At 40.5% G+C, this 15,216-nt stretch overlaps 1 protein-coding gene across 1 annotated transcript in view; it reads right to left on the reverse strand.

Annotated features, from left to right (window-relative positions):
* Frem1 (FRAS1 related extracellular matrix 1) overlaps positions 1-15,216 on the reverse strand; it is a 148,672-nt gene that overhangs the window by 103,689 nt on the left and 29,767 nt on the right. Inside the window, exons 3-6 of the mRNA XM_028753636.1 lie at positions 11,153-11,247; positions 8,586-8,887; positions 6,767-6,963; positions 131-454 (exon numbers count right to left, since the gene is read on the reverse strand). Coding sequence (XP_028609469.1) covers positions 131-454; positions 6,767-6,963; positions 8,586-8,887; positions 11,153-11,247 — 918 coding nt within the window. The remainder of the gene's footprint in view (positions 1-130; positions 455-6,766; positions 6,964-8,585; positions 8,888-11,152; positions 11,248-15,216) is intronic.

Raw genomic sequence — 15,216 nt, forward strand, 5'->3', positions numbered from 1 at the left:
GTGACTTGCAGAAATCAAGTCACTTCTGAGAAACTGAGTATCTAGCAGGCCCAGGGGTTAATGGAAACAGACTTTCAAATACTTTTTAGAGATTTACCAGGCTGGACACTTCTTTTTCCTTCCTTCTTACCTCGTAATGCCTCCTCTCAGGGTGACTGCTGTTTGGTGGCTGGTAGGCAACTTGCATGTCACTGAGATCCTTCCAGGTGAATGAAGAGATGGGCCTGGTATGATCCAGCAGGTGGGTCACATAGCCCTGGAGTGGGGCTTTAGTGATGTTAAACACCAACAAGGGTTTCGGAGTCTCATCCTCCTCACAGTCCAGAACGGAGGTGGTCAGAGGGGTCAGTATGAACTGGTCCACCTCCAGAACAAACATGGCCATGAACGCAGCCCTTGGAGCCTGGTTAGGAATGCCAACTCTGATATAGACAGGCAACCACGCGCTCTCTGACTTTTGAAAGAGAGTAAAAAATAAAAGAGAGAGAGAATGGTGTGAATGAAGTTGTAATGTGCATGGTTAATGTCATGGCATGTACCGAAGCTACAGACTAGAGGATGCTCCAGCTGTGACCACCAGCTACATGTTAGAATCACCTGCTGACCACCAGGAACCACCTCCAGGTGTTCACTTCATTATTCCAAGGAGGAAACTAGAAAACTGCCACTCTAGAGCTCCCAGTGAGTCCATTGTGCACAAAAGGTTTGGAGTGGGAGCATCTACTTTGATATCAGAAAGAACAATGTGTGTGATTGTACCTTTACAAATTATGTATTTGTTTCGGTGTGTGTCTGAGTATATGCATCTGAGATGCCAAAGCTAACAGGTTAGTTTCCAAGTTGATCCCAGCAAAACCTGAGCCTAGCTCCAGTCTCTAGGCTAGTCCCCAACAAGATCAGCGTTTCCAGATTACACCCTCAACAAGATCAGTGTCTCCAAGTTATTACTTTAACAAATCTGCACCCCCAGGTTACAAGCCCACACCCTGCCTAATGACCACCAATGCAGAGGGGAGCAGAAATTAAGTTTATGATATGACTTCCAGCACCAGCCAATTATGTTAAAGGCCACAGTAACTTTCCAATTAGATGCTTGCACATGTACTCCCTGCTTATTGCTTATTATAAAGCCCTGCCCCATAGACATTCAGGGCTCCCTCACCACCAAAACCATCCTGAGTGATGGTGAAGCATTGGGGGGCCCGAGCTAGCTCGAATAGAATAAAAACACTGCTGTGAGTTGCATCAGATTGGCTCCTGTCTGTGTTTTTTGTGGATCACCAACATTTCCCTGGCACTACACATCACATTCATACAAAAGCCAACAGAGGTCAGAAAAGGGCATTAGATCCCCTGGAACTGGAGATATAACTGGTTTTGAGCCACAGTGTGAGCACTGATTTCTGCAAGAACAGAGTGTTCTTAACTGTTGACTCTCGCTCCAGTCCCGCGATTGCTTCTTCAGTAGCTGTTGTTTGTTTCTGTAATTCCTAAATTTCATGTTTCTCTCACCTATAAATGAAAACTATAGACTCCTATGTATTAAATGAAACTGTGAAAGTAAAGCACCAGGAAGTGTCTGGCACAGACTAATCTTCTTGGGCCATGTGGTTTCAAAGAGGGTAGGGAAACTCTGGGGGAGAAGGGTCTTCACCCTGTGAACTTGTGAAACAGAAAGAGGATTGTCCATTTGCCTAACAGAAGGGAACAGCAATTGACCACTCAACTAGACATGCATCCTCCCGAAATGAAGGAGCCGAAAGTTCGAGATCTTCTACACTCATAAAAGGGCACCATGGTATGCAAGGTCTCCGTGAGGGTATGGGAAGAAGAAGAAGCTCAGAGCAGTAGATTCTTGCTATTATAGGACTGATGTGACCCACTGTTGAGAGAAGCAGGCTCAGTGATCCAAGTGACATTTATCCCACACACCTGAACTCTGAGTATTGAGCCTGGTGTTAGAAAGGAATGTTCAGGCAAGTTCTTCACTTTATCTAGGTGAAAGACTGACTGATGATATCCTGTATCAGTCCTGAAGTTCGGAGAGAAAGAAAGAAAGAAAGAAAGAAAGAAAGAAAGAAAGAAAGAAAGAAAGAAAGAAAGAAAGAAAGAAAGAAAGAAAGAGAAAGATTTCAAAAGTAAGAAACATGCTATATTCAAAAATGTATGTGAGTCTGTTGGTTCCAGACACTGGAATACTCTCATTCACTAGAGGAATGTAGATATACTGAGAGAGATACGAGATGACCTATCTGGAGAGCAGGGTGCTATGCTGACTTCCAAACCCATGAAGGCTGGGGCTGGGGTAATGCCATGCCCCTTGCCTCAGGCATTGGGAAAGAATGTTCCTGGTCAAGTCTTATAGGTGGGACATGCTTCAGGGCCCACCCCCAAGAAATCTAAGTCATCAGAAGTAGAAAAATGGTAGCTAATCCACATTTAATACTTGGGAGTACAGAGTTTCCACTTCTATGTTGGAATACCCTGAGATTTAGGAATTAGAGACATTAATAGAGCCAACCTGTCCTTCGGTATATCAGCAAACGATGTCTGAGCTTCTCTGGAGCTTTCCAGAGAAATCAGGAAATTGCCCCTGAGACAACAAAGCAGCTTAAAACATCTGCCAAGCTCAGAGAGCATGAAATTATATTCTATCAGTTCCTGAGCAAGTAGGATCTCTCTCCCCGCCACCTCGTCCCTCTCAATGCCCCAGGCAAAGCACCAGCCCAAAGGTTCTCAAACTGGCCAGCAACATCTGGAAAAAGAGGCACTCGAAGGAGAATCAGAGGAGACAGCCCTCTTTTTCCCTATAGTGAGAAAGACATATTCTGAGGTACCCGGGACCCAAGTATCTACCTATGATGTTTTACTGGAAAACAACAGTGAAGGTAAATTGTGGTTTTAAAGGACTAGGACTGAACATTGAAAGCAAATATGTGCAGAGCTAAATTTAAATAAAAGTATTCTTTGAAATGTAAAACAAAAAAATCTATAGTGCTTACTTACTTAAAAGATAGATGATATATAAGACACAATAGCTTTACATTAGAAGTGAACTTGCCAATGGTGTTGATAGAGCCTGGGAAATGCCAGAAGAAAAGATTGATCAGATCAGTCTTCACCAAGCGTAGGAAGGACTCCAAAGAGCTCCCTGCAATTCTGAACTTTAAATGCTATTAATATAGGTTAAAGAATATTAGTTTGCTTTCCTGTGGTGCTGGAAATCAATCCACACTGCATGCATGCTAGAAAAGCACTGGAACACTAAGTGATTATTTCCAGCCTGTGGAATATGTTATAAAATTAAATAAAACATAAAGTGGAAGAAAAGACTTTCAGATAGGTAAAAATAAGTTCATGAAATATACTTTATTCTATAAGACATGTATGTAGGGTGTGTGTGTGTGTGTGTGTGTGTGTGTGACAGAGAAAGAGAGACAGAGAGACAGAGAGAGACAGAAAGATACAAAGAGAGAGGGAGAGAGAGAGAGAGAGAGAACAAGAATGTGTGTATTACTGTGTAACAATTTAAGGCTTTGCACATGCTAGGAAGACATTTCCTTTTTAACTGACATGAACACATGAGTAAAATGATGGGGGAAAAAATCCACATATATCCATTATTACCATAAAATACTTTATATTTCCTTAATCAAGAAAGAAATATCCTAAAATTTTGAGAAAATGCCCAGTTATATGGGCCTCACAGGAAAGACACTTAGGATTCATAGAAAGATAGAAAGTAAGAGTGTAACCCAAGTTTATGATGTGGAAAAGGACCAAAGAGTGGCCACATTCATTTCATATCGATGGAACCAAGGAAAGAAGCTTTGAAAAGGACAACGTGTACAGCTGAAATACAGATAGACTACCCGGACAAAAAATGCCTACAAGCAACATTATATTTAGTATTGTTCTGGTCAAACCAGTGTGGAGGAGAGCAGAAGTAAAGAGAATAATTACAGGAAAAGAAAGGCCCAAATTATCATCATTAGTGAAGATATAATTATGGTCTTTTGAAGCCCAGAGAATTGAAAATTTCTTAAAATAATTGAATTTAGGAAAGAAGCCAGATAAAAGAAAATTACACCAAAAAGTTGCTTTCCTATTTATCATCAATAACCAATGAAAAGACGCCATTCTGTTCCTGGTAGTTCCATAAGAACTCCTCAGGACTGGATTTAGTAAAGTGCTCGGCTCACATGGAGCAAGTTTCCTTCCATACACATGTACAAAGACATTTGTCAGAGGGCAGCGAGGTGTTCGTTCTGAACAAAAAGACTCAGCATGGCAAAGTTCTGACACTCCAGCTCCTCTCCTCAAAGAATTTTCAATGTGAATCAAGCATTGGTTTAAACCAACTTAGAGGCTTTAAAAATCACCTGTTTGATTAATCTGGAACCCCAAATTAGGCAAGAATGGCCAAGAAAGTTGTAAGTATGAGGGGTGAGAAGGCCCTCACTGACACAAATCAGGTCACAAAGCAGGGGGATTTAGAGTGGGAAGGTACCAGAAAAGAAAGCAGCACGGGAAACCAGAGAACAGAAAGTTGGCCTATTAGTCTTTTTACACAATGGAAGGATTTTCTACTATCAAGTTTTGTAGAAACTTGTTTCAACAAAACAAGTAAATATCTTTATCAAATAGTTCTGTAAATTTTGGCTATATGGAGAAAAACTGTTTCTTGCACTTCACTGTGCAATAAACCCTAACCTTAGGTGTTGCAAAAATAAAGGTGAGGAGAATGCCTTTTAAAGGCATAGAAAAAATTGGCCTGGGGTAGGGGTGTTGCTCAGTGGGTAGAGTACTTTCCTAGCATACATGAGAGTCTCCATTCAATCCCCAGGACTGATAATAAATAAATAAATAAATTAATTAATTAATTAAAGCTTCACAGGTGAATTGATGCTATGGAACAAAATGAGCTCTGGGGCACACATGCCCACTGTGTGTCTGACTGTAAGACAAATGGTTATCAATAAAATCAGTTTTATTTTCTTCCTATATTCCCATGCTTTTAATGTTTTCTTTAATGAGCACACTGTCTTCACATCTACAAATGAATGTTCTGTGACTTATTAATGACTACATAGTAGGTTAAGACTTAGGAAACCAAGAGGTTCCTTTAGACGGACAATCTCACAATGAAACTGACCTAAAAATACAAATAAACCTTTTGACACAGTGAGGGGACAATTATGAAAAATCAATCAGAAAGAAAAATATCAGCTGTTTAAATGGAGGTAAGAAGTCATTGATAATGAAAGGGTTTCATGACAAACCAACCAGACAATATGTGCTAGGGAAATACAATCCAGTTTTGAGTGTGTCGACCCTAAGACAACCACATGTAAATAGTAAGACCACCACTGTGAAACAAGAGGCTGGCCCCCACTATTTTGTTTAACTGGTTGATCATAGGTTCCATAGCTATTTACACTACCAATAATATACACATGCTTAGCACATGCCAAGCTTTGTAGCAAGGACTTTATAATTTAATAAATCCCCTCAGTTACTGAGAGTTAGGTTCTAGTAGCCTTATTTAAGATGAAGAAAGTGAGACATAAAGTCTAAAATCAGATGGTTAGTTAAACATATATATGAACGCAAGTAATCTGGTTACCAGTTTTTATAACTAGTAACGACAGATAGGCAAACCTGAGCTTTGAAAAGCTTCCTGGCTCATTTGGGTGATCAATTAGTCAAAATTACCCTAAGTTTCACTTCCAGACCTTAACTACAAAATTCTGTGGTCTTGTTTCATCATTTTCTAATCTTTTAGGGAATCACCAATTCCTTGAGTAGTGATGTTCACCATTAGCCTGGGTTTATAGGGAGAAACGCTAGTGGGAAGGCAAAGAGCAGCACTGGAGGGCTTACCCACAGTCCCCTGGATCATCTCATACTGGCATAAATATGGGGTGTGTCAGCAGGGTCACTGTTTCCCCACCTTCCCAAATAAACTGTAGAATATGTGAATACCAGAGTAACATGCGAAATAGTTCATAAAGTTTCATCTTCTTTTGATCATCAGTTCAGTGTGAAAAATCACAGAGGAAGAGGAAAATGAAGACATAGAAGAGCCTTTGGGAAACCATCCCCTCAGCCCTCTATCCTCAGGTCTGGAGGAGCACAAATGATAGTCTGCTGTAGCCAAGATACTAGGCTGCCTTGCCTCTCTGTCCCTTGTGGTCTTACAGAGCAGATGCCTTGATGTCAAAGAGGAAAAGGGGAACACTAGAAAAAGGCAGAGCTGAAAGTTTTAGAGAAGGGAAAGTGGAAGAAGAGACAGAGAGAGACAAGACAGAGGACAGAAGAAGATGGAAGAAGGAGAAGATGAGCTGGGGCCATGTGGCCTGAAGGAGCTGCAGGTAGCCAGGGATTTCATAGATGGGCAATCGAGCAGTGGAGGGGATTTTTACCCTATCTAGGCAGGCAGCTTGTATTTATATTGATTAGATTTTATATTCTTTGTGTGGGCATTTTTGAGGTTGGAGATTTACCGTTATAAATCTGGTTGGTATATTACAAGTCTCAAGCTGGCCATGGGGGTTGGTGAGACCACCATTGCTAGTGCCTAGCCAGATTCATTGTGGATTTTTTTTTTTTGGAAAACTATATTTAAGCACAACCTACAAGCCTGAAGCTGTGCCATCAGCAACACAAGTACTCTTCTTCATAGACACTAGCATGGGCATCCATATAGAACTACTGTCTTACAGTGAACCAGGTAAACACACCAACACACAACTCCAAACTCTACCTTGTATACGGTTTTACTCCTTCTGTCCGTGAGATCCAACTGAATGGCTATGTAATCAATGTTGGGTGAAGGGGGCTGCATGTGTTGGTAGTGAAATCCCATCAGCAGAAACTCCTCACAGCTCACTTTCAGACTTGCCACTTGCTTCGATCCCAGGGCACAGCTTCCATCCAGACACTTCAGTCCTGCCCCTAGCTCTAGAATGCACAGCACTGCATTAAGACAGATGCTTGAACACAGTGAATATACAAACTCAAAATGCATCTTCCTGCCTTGGACACAGCCTCACTCACTGCCCCAGGACACTTGTGCATGCACCTTCCAATTATTCACCCACTAGATTGTTATTCTTTTGAAAGGTCATAAACTCCTTTACTAAAAAACAGAAACAAAAAACTGGTTGACCAGTTGTCTCATCAGGGTTCGCCTACCAAAAGTTAGGCTGAGGAAAAAATAATTAAAGAGGAGTTCTGTGGTGTTTGAATACCTCTGACAAATATGCCAGTGGCTCACTGTTGGACATTCACAGCTCAGCCACTGCCTCTGTTTACACTATACAACCTAATGTGGACTATCTACCCACAGAATCTCACCTCCTTGCCCCTGGTTGGTCTTCTTAGCAAACATTCCCTTAACCCTTCCCTTGCCCCTTGAACAAGCCTGTTCTGACTTTTTGAAACCCGAGCTACCCCTAAAAGACTCTGTCTCTTCCTGCTATATTTTCACTCTTGCTGGGGAACGGAGCTCAGGCACTCTCATTTCCATAATACATGATATAGGTACTTTGCTTCTTAATCCAATGGCTGTGATGACAAAATGGATTGATGTTTTAGCTGTAAGCTTCTGTCAAAAATTCGAGGTAATGCTACAGTTATTTCTAGGCCTTCCTATGATCGCTAGAACACTACTATTCAGATAGCAAGTGTTTAAAATGTACTGAGTATATGTCTAACACAGGGAGTGCTGTAGAATATAGTAACTGAATGGATACTAAAGGGGCGTTTCAATCAACGTTCTGGATGTCAATCCTGGTTGCAGTCTTTAGTAGACACAACCCAATAATACTCAGTAAAGAGCACACTCCTCTCTCCACTGATGTCTGTTGCTATAATCATAGATGGAAGCTCATGAGCAGTGTAATGGGCCAGACCTGTGCTAAGCACACTGTGTCCTTACTCCCTCTTTACACAGCCCTATAGAATGGCTGCTGTCTTTTCCCATCTAACAGAGGCTAAAACCGTTGATAACTAAACTAGCAAGGGAAAGTACAAACATCAAACCCAGGTGTTTCTGATTATGATTCCAAGTCCACAGGCTTAACTAATGTATATCTTTCTTTTGTTTTTTGAATGTGATTTTAGATTAATTTTAATTTTATTTGGTTTTTGGAAGTTAGTTTTTCCCTTCCACCATGTAGGCCTGATAATCAAATTCAGGCTATCAGGCTTGGAGGCCAGTGTCCTCACCAAGTGAACCATCCATCCCACTAGCCCGTGTGTGTGTGTGTGTGTGTGTGTGTGTGTGTGTGTGTGTGTATCCCCATCCAAAAGAACTTGTGCCTCAGTATGACTTTGGAGATCAGAGGACAATTTGGAGGAGTAGTCTTCCTTCTTCTACCATGTAGGTTACAGGTGTTGAACTCAGGTCAGGCTTGGTAACAAGTGCATTACCCACTAAGCCATCTCACTAAACCTATAGCTTAGAGATTTCAACAAGCTAAAAACTATATTTGTTAAGCAGAACTCTTTGTCAAAATGAAAGATGAGCATTTAGACATTTTGTTCCGTTTTAGTAACCTTAACTGCTAAGAGATACATACGTGTCTCAGAGAAAAAGCTTTGTGGCTGATCTCCACGAGGTCCCTCTGACTTACGATTCACCACAACCAGTTTGCCGTGGGCTGGCAGCTGAGTCCTAACTGGGTCTAGTCTGATGGTGCAGTCCAGGCTACCTGTCCTGTCATAATCAAATTGGAGCAGGTTCTTATCAATGGCTTGGGATAAGCCATAGAATTCAGTCACTTCCAACACATTGCTGCTCGGACGGATGATGTTACAGTCTGGTTCCACAAGATAGACCCGCAAGAGAAAGGTTTCCATGAAAGTGTCTGTTTCAGTAAACCTGGAGCGAGAGCAGGATAGAGGTCATGTTTATTGGTGCTCAGATTCTTCTGAGACTTGTACACTTATCGTAAAGATTGCCCTTATGAACCAGATGTGGTGATGTATGCTTCTAATCCCACCTGAAGCACTTCCTCCCGGAGTGTTAGCTCAAAGTCTGGGAGGTGAGAGCCGGGGTCTTGACAGCATACCCCAAGACCTTACCATGCCCCTTCCATTCAGACTCAGACAAAGGAGGCCTTTCAGGCAATCCTGGCTTTTTAATAAAACTCACTGATCAGTTTTATTACCAGTTTGAGAACAGCCTGGGATACAGACTGCATTTGAGGCTATCCTGGGCAACTGAGCAAGACGCTATTTCAAAGAAAATCAAAACCAAAATAAAATAACAACAAAAGTTGTCCTTCACAAAATATGTACTTCAGATGGAATTTGGCTCCATTTCCTCCTGCCTCTTTTTTCGGATGGAATTTTGGCTCCATTTCCTATGGCTTCGTCTCCACTTCTGTGTCAATGTTTGTTGCTGTTGCTGTTGTTTGGTTTTTGTTTTTCTTTTTGTTTTTGTTTTTGCCACTCCCTCCTTACACATGTCTCTTGCAAACCCTGCTCTCAAATTCACCATCCATCCTAATATCTAACTGGGACCTTGGAGCCTCACTTCTAGCACATATAAGAGCATAATTTAAAAGCAAAAAGGCTGGGTTGAGTTTCAACTTAGGACAGAAGAAGTGCTGAGTATCAAGATCTTTTGTCCTTCAGAAATGCCTATTGGAGTGTTGAGCTCAGCACTTGCCATGTAAACCGAATGAATACATGTTATTGCCGTAACACTTGTGTTCTGGGGCATTTGCAGAGGCAAATGGAGATGCATCATCATGCTGTAGAAATGAGAAAGGGGATACATAATGAGGGTGCCTGACAACACGACTCTGAACTGATGAGCTTGTAATGTGGTCCAGCTGTGCTGAGAAGGCCTTCACCACAACATGACTGGACCCTGCAATAGCATTGTCCATCCCCTCTCACCAATGAGGAAACGGAGGCAACAACAGTCAGACAACTTAACAAAGAAGCTGAAGAGGAGATTCAAGGAAAGCAAACTGCTCCCTGGACCCTTGCCTCCAGCCCTTCTGAATGCTCTATTACAAATGTCCTTAAAACCAAGTGCACCACAGCTCCTGTAACCCTGTCTTGCACAGGTCCCTCCCCAATTCTCCTATGTGCTAGAAAGTCAAAGGGTCTGGAAGCTGATAGGACACATCAGTTTTCCTAGCCTTTCCTGGAAAGTTCTTTGAACTTTATTTGGTTTGGGCTCTAAAGTTTGGGAAGATCAAACAGCCCTTTGTATCAATGTTGTAGCTTCCTAGGGAATCTCTTGGTGCCATGCCATGGTGGTGGCAACTACATGTAGTCATTCCCCAGTTGCCCCTCCTCCAGCTTCTGGCAACCACTAATATACTTTCTGTGTCTGTGGAACTGCCTATTAAGGTATTTCATATAAATGTAACCATATAATACTGGTTCTTTTGTGCCTGGCTGCTTTCATTTGACCTAATGTTTTTAGGGTTAGCTCATGTTGCACAAATCAGGACATCATTAGTTTTTGTGGCTGAATAATATTCCATTGTATGGTTATACCATTCATCAATTCATTCAGCATTTTATCTATTATGAATGAGGTTACAGGGTTAGCATTTTTCATAAGCTTTTGTATAAGCATAGGTTTTTCCCTTGTGTATACAGGTGGGAGATGTTTTATAAGATTCTATTGTAAATCTACACTTAATTTCATAATTGATTTTAAACATCTAAAAATGAAAAATATTGTGCTTCCTATAACTAAGCAGCTGGCAGTCAAACTGAAAGATTTCATTCAATTTTGTAATAAATGTCTATCAGATTCTCATAAGGAACTTGTATGAGTGACTTTTGCCACAGTAATGGGTTGAACTATCAAAGTTAAGTAATGAGATGCAGTAACAGAAACCTCTGCCTAAGACTGGAGGAAAATAAAATGAAGTTAGTAATCTGTAGAAAGGGCCTAAGGAGGAAGAGACGAAAGAGTGGGACGCTGGCTGCAATGGATGCCTCACCCACTCGGATCGCCCACTACTGCCGATTAGTTTTTTACTAGACTCCCACATGACAACATATAGTCATAGAAAATGCCCACGGAGTACACAGCATAACTATCTGGCAGAAATAAAATAAAATAAAATAAAATAAAATAAAATAAAATAAAAAGAAAGGGTTCTACGCCACTCACCTGTAAAGTCTAAGCTTCACAGAGTCTTCGTCCAGAATTGGGCATCCATTGTGAACATACTTTACTTCATTGGGAAGAAAATGGCAATCAAAGACCTAGTTCACAGGAAGAAGGAAATGTCTATGAGAAACCCAGGGCAAAGTTTTGTTCCTCCAGCCTTATAGTACTTCCAAAAGCACAGTGTGCTAGCTGGTGATGGTGACACACATTTGCATTACCGGCTTGTGGAAAGCTGATGCAGGAAGATCTTCATGAGATCAAGCTCAGCTTGGGCTACATAGTGAGTTCAAGACCAGTGTCAATGCAAAAGGAACAAAACCAAAGCTCCTTAAAGGGAATAAGGGATCTTTTACTCTGGAGCCATTTTCAGTGATCATGGCTTGGTAACACAGATTCAGGTTATCTTAAATCCCATGTTTCTCCGTGGATGCAGTTTTATGGAGTTTTATAGTTTTACAGAACAAAAAAAGTTATTTAGCCAAGACAAGTTTAAAATATATTGATGGTACATTAGAGGGGTGGTTGTAGCAAGTTAGGGAAAGACTACTTGGTTTTAGCCTCAGATGTTATCTGACGACAGCCATAGCTTTGGTGTAAGCCAGTGGTCTGCTAAGTTAGCTGATTTCAAAAGATGTTTTTCTCTATTATTCACAGATTGCTAGTTCCCACATGGAGGTGGGCAAGGAATGGCAATTTAATCTCTTGACTGACAACATTCCAACCCCTCCACATCACTGAAGCTTTAATTAGTTAATCAGTCTTGGCAGACACAGCTTCTTTCCAAGAGTCTTGTTCACACCAGCCTGGGTTGTTTAGTGAGACTATCTCAAAAAGAAAAGCGTGGAGAATGAGAGGTCGGAGGTGCCTATGTTCTATTAGTGATGTGGGCGCAAGCATCTTTCTACCTCCAACGACCCCTTCTTTCCTACCCCTATGCCCACACATCATCTTGTTTATAGCTGTGTCTTGTTTGGTTGATGACTAAATTATAATGATCCAAACAGGTCAAACAAACAAATTAATGAATGTTACATCTCTAAATAACTAGATGTCTATAAACTATAATGCTTTATAAAAACCTGCTATTTATCAAAAAGAATATTTGTCCTTTTCAGGAGCTTATAGCAATTGAACTAGAGAGGTTTTTCTGGGTGTCTGGACAACACATTTACCCACCCACAAACACATTGTTTCTGTGTTTCTGTGTTTCATTTGTTCTGTCTTTCTTTTTCAAATAAAATCTTTATGTTCAGAGATGGAGGCCCAGTGGGTGTCTACTATGGAGCTGATGAGAGCCAAAGAGAATCTGCAGTTGTCTCTCACACACTTGCAAATGACAACTTTTGATGGTTGTGGAAAAAAACCAACAAATGACCAATACAATTCAAAGACAATTACTCTCCTTAAATACAGTTACAATGAACCTCATCACCTCACAAAGAATCATTAAAGAAGTGACTATTTTAAATTAGGACCCTGGGTTTCTGTCTCATTGTGTTGTGTTTTTAAGACTTCTGCACAAGTCATGATCCTTCCACTGCCCTGATCGAGGTGGCAAAACTCTGACAAACATCCTTGTGCGCATTCATCCATGCATGCATGCATGCATGCATCCATCACATTACTGCAGTGGTGTTCTTAGGACCTTTTACGGCCTCAAAGATTTCTAGATGACATAACCCACTCTGGGACAACAGTCTCACTAGCAAGAATGAATTTCTAGTCCTCTTTTGAATTGACAAGCAGAGAGAAGATAAAGAGAAGCCCTTCCCATATCACTGACAAATAGCCATGGCAATAAAGAAACAATCTGCTTTGTTAAAAGAAACATCTGTTCCGTGTTTCCTAATATGTTTTCCTTTTATAAAAGGCGACAACCATGATTGACCATAAATTTACTAACTAAAACAAAGGAGAGCTAAATCCTTTTCTAATTACTGTCTAGCTTTGGTTTTTTCCACTTCAACTGCTTTTCAATTACAATTTATAATTAAATTGTCACACATTCCTGACTCATTACTCACTTTAATGACAACGAAGTGGTTCAAACTAGAGATGTTTTCTTAATGCTGTATTTCAGATTCAAAAACAGCAAGCTCAGCACTAAACCAAGGTGATTTTCCACCCAGAAAATGTTTTGCCTTGGTCCAGGTGTGGAATGCTGAGGGTGGAGAAGTCTGGCCCTGGAATCTGAGACAGCACTCTGCCATCAACCTGTCTAAATGGCTGTTCAGGAGATTACAGAGACAGAAGGCACTAGCACGAACCCACGCAAGAGGCTTTCCAGATATGCAATGGGAATGGACCTGTTGGTTTTAAGACAAACTTCAGTAATGAAATGAACATACTAATTGAACAGATGTTAAACAAAGCATTTCTGTGCAAATCCCACAAAGCTGTTCATTACACAGCAGGGTGTTGCTAACACAATAGTCTTGCTAGGAATGGGTTCACATAAGCCTAGCTCGAAGCTTACTGTTAAGCGCTATTAAGGAATAATGTTTATTTAGCTGTGGAGGGGGCATTATACATATGCACTTATGCACTTAGCCATGCTTAACTCAAAAATTCATAATAAAGAAATCCCTGGGAAGAGCTGAGCCTCTCTAGCTCTCAAACAAACATCAATTCTCCTCAAGCCAGACTTTACCTGAGAATCTTATTATTTTGTTGCTGAAATTATCAGCATTTAAACTTAGGAAAAAAAAACTGGAAAGAAATAATGTTTCTATAAATAATCTATGACACACTATAAGCCAGTAATGAAGCTTAGCGTTTTAATGGCTACCAAGAAATAAATTCTAGAATTTATAGATCACATGTCCACTTGAGATGCTGCAAATCCATTTTCTCTGTCATGTTTACTCCTAGAAATACACACACACACACACACACACACAAATTCAGTAGTACATTGGACTTTTTTGTCAAATAATTACCAAACAGTAAATGACAAGAGTATCTTGGAGGTGTTCTGGACAGTCAAAAATTTCCTAATCTGGTTGGGTATTTGTTGTCTCTTTTGCATAATGTATTTCTAATGACTAGAATTTTGCCTTAAAATCAGAGATGGCTTGGAGGTCTTAAGTCTGTGATAATCATACATACATATATATATATATATATATAAAGAGAGAGAGAATCATATATACATACATATATATACATACATATACATATACATATACATATATATATATATGAGGCCACACACATATGCATACAAACACATACACATGCATGCACACATTCATATATGTCATCATACACACTTGTGCACATACACACACACACATGTCATCATGATTTACCTTTGTCATTCTGAGGTCTGAATATGACCAAAAATTGTCTCAAAACTAATAGAACCCGATTAAGAAAGCGGCCTAGTGGCCTTGCTACCTTCTCTAAAGATACTTCACTTGCAGTGGGTGAGAGAATAACCCTGTAAGGCTGGGCATAACATGCCCTCCAGGCGACTGCTCACCGCAATCTCTCTGTCCATCTCTCTGTCTCTCTCAATCTCTCAATATCGTTCTCTTTCTCAATCTTCCTCAATTTCCCTCTTTTCCCACTTCTCTCTCCCCTTTTTCTCCCCCTACCCTAAAATAAAAGACCAAGAAATGTGTGATTTTCTTACGTCCTCTTTTTTTCTAACTGGATTAATGGCTACTCTCTAAGGTGAAGGGACCTGGTTAGACTCGGAAATCTTCTGAATGAGAAGAGACAATGAAAAGTTTCTTGATAGCAGTGCATTGTTAAGAAAAAGTGTACACATCTACATGAGTTTAACCCTTACTAACTGCAATATGCTAATATAATTCAAATTAAACCATGCCAGTGGCAGGCTTATTATCTGAATCCAGTCAAGAATATTAAAACCCAGGGCTGGCAAGGTAACTCAGAGGGCAAAGGCATTTGCCACCAAGACTGATGGCCTGTTCACTCCCCATGGTTCAAGGAGAGAACCAACTCCTGAAAGTTGGTCTTTAGCCTCCACAACATGCTGTGGCATGCCCATGTACAGACACAAAGAATAAATATCATTTTTAAAATATTCAAAAATG

This window comes from Grammomys surdaster, unplaced genomic scaffold (genome assembly GCF_004785775.1).
Source record: "Grammomys surdaster isolate TR1022 unplaced genomic scaffold, NIH_TR_1.0 125951, whole genome shotgun sequence".
NCBI classification, from domain to species: Eukaryota; Metazoa; Chordata; class Mammalia; order Rodentia; family Muridae; genus Grammomys; species Grammomys surdaster.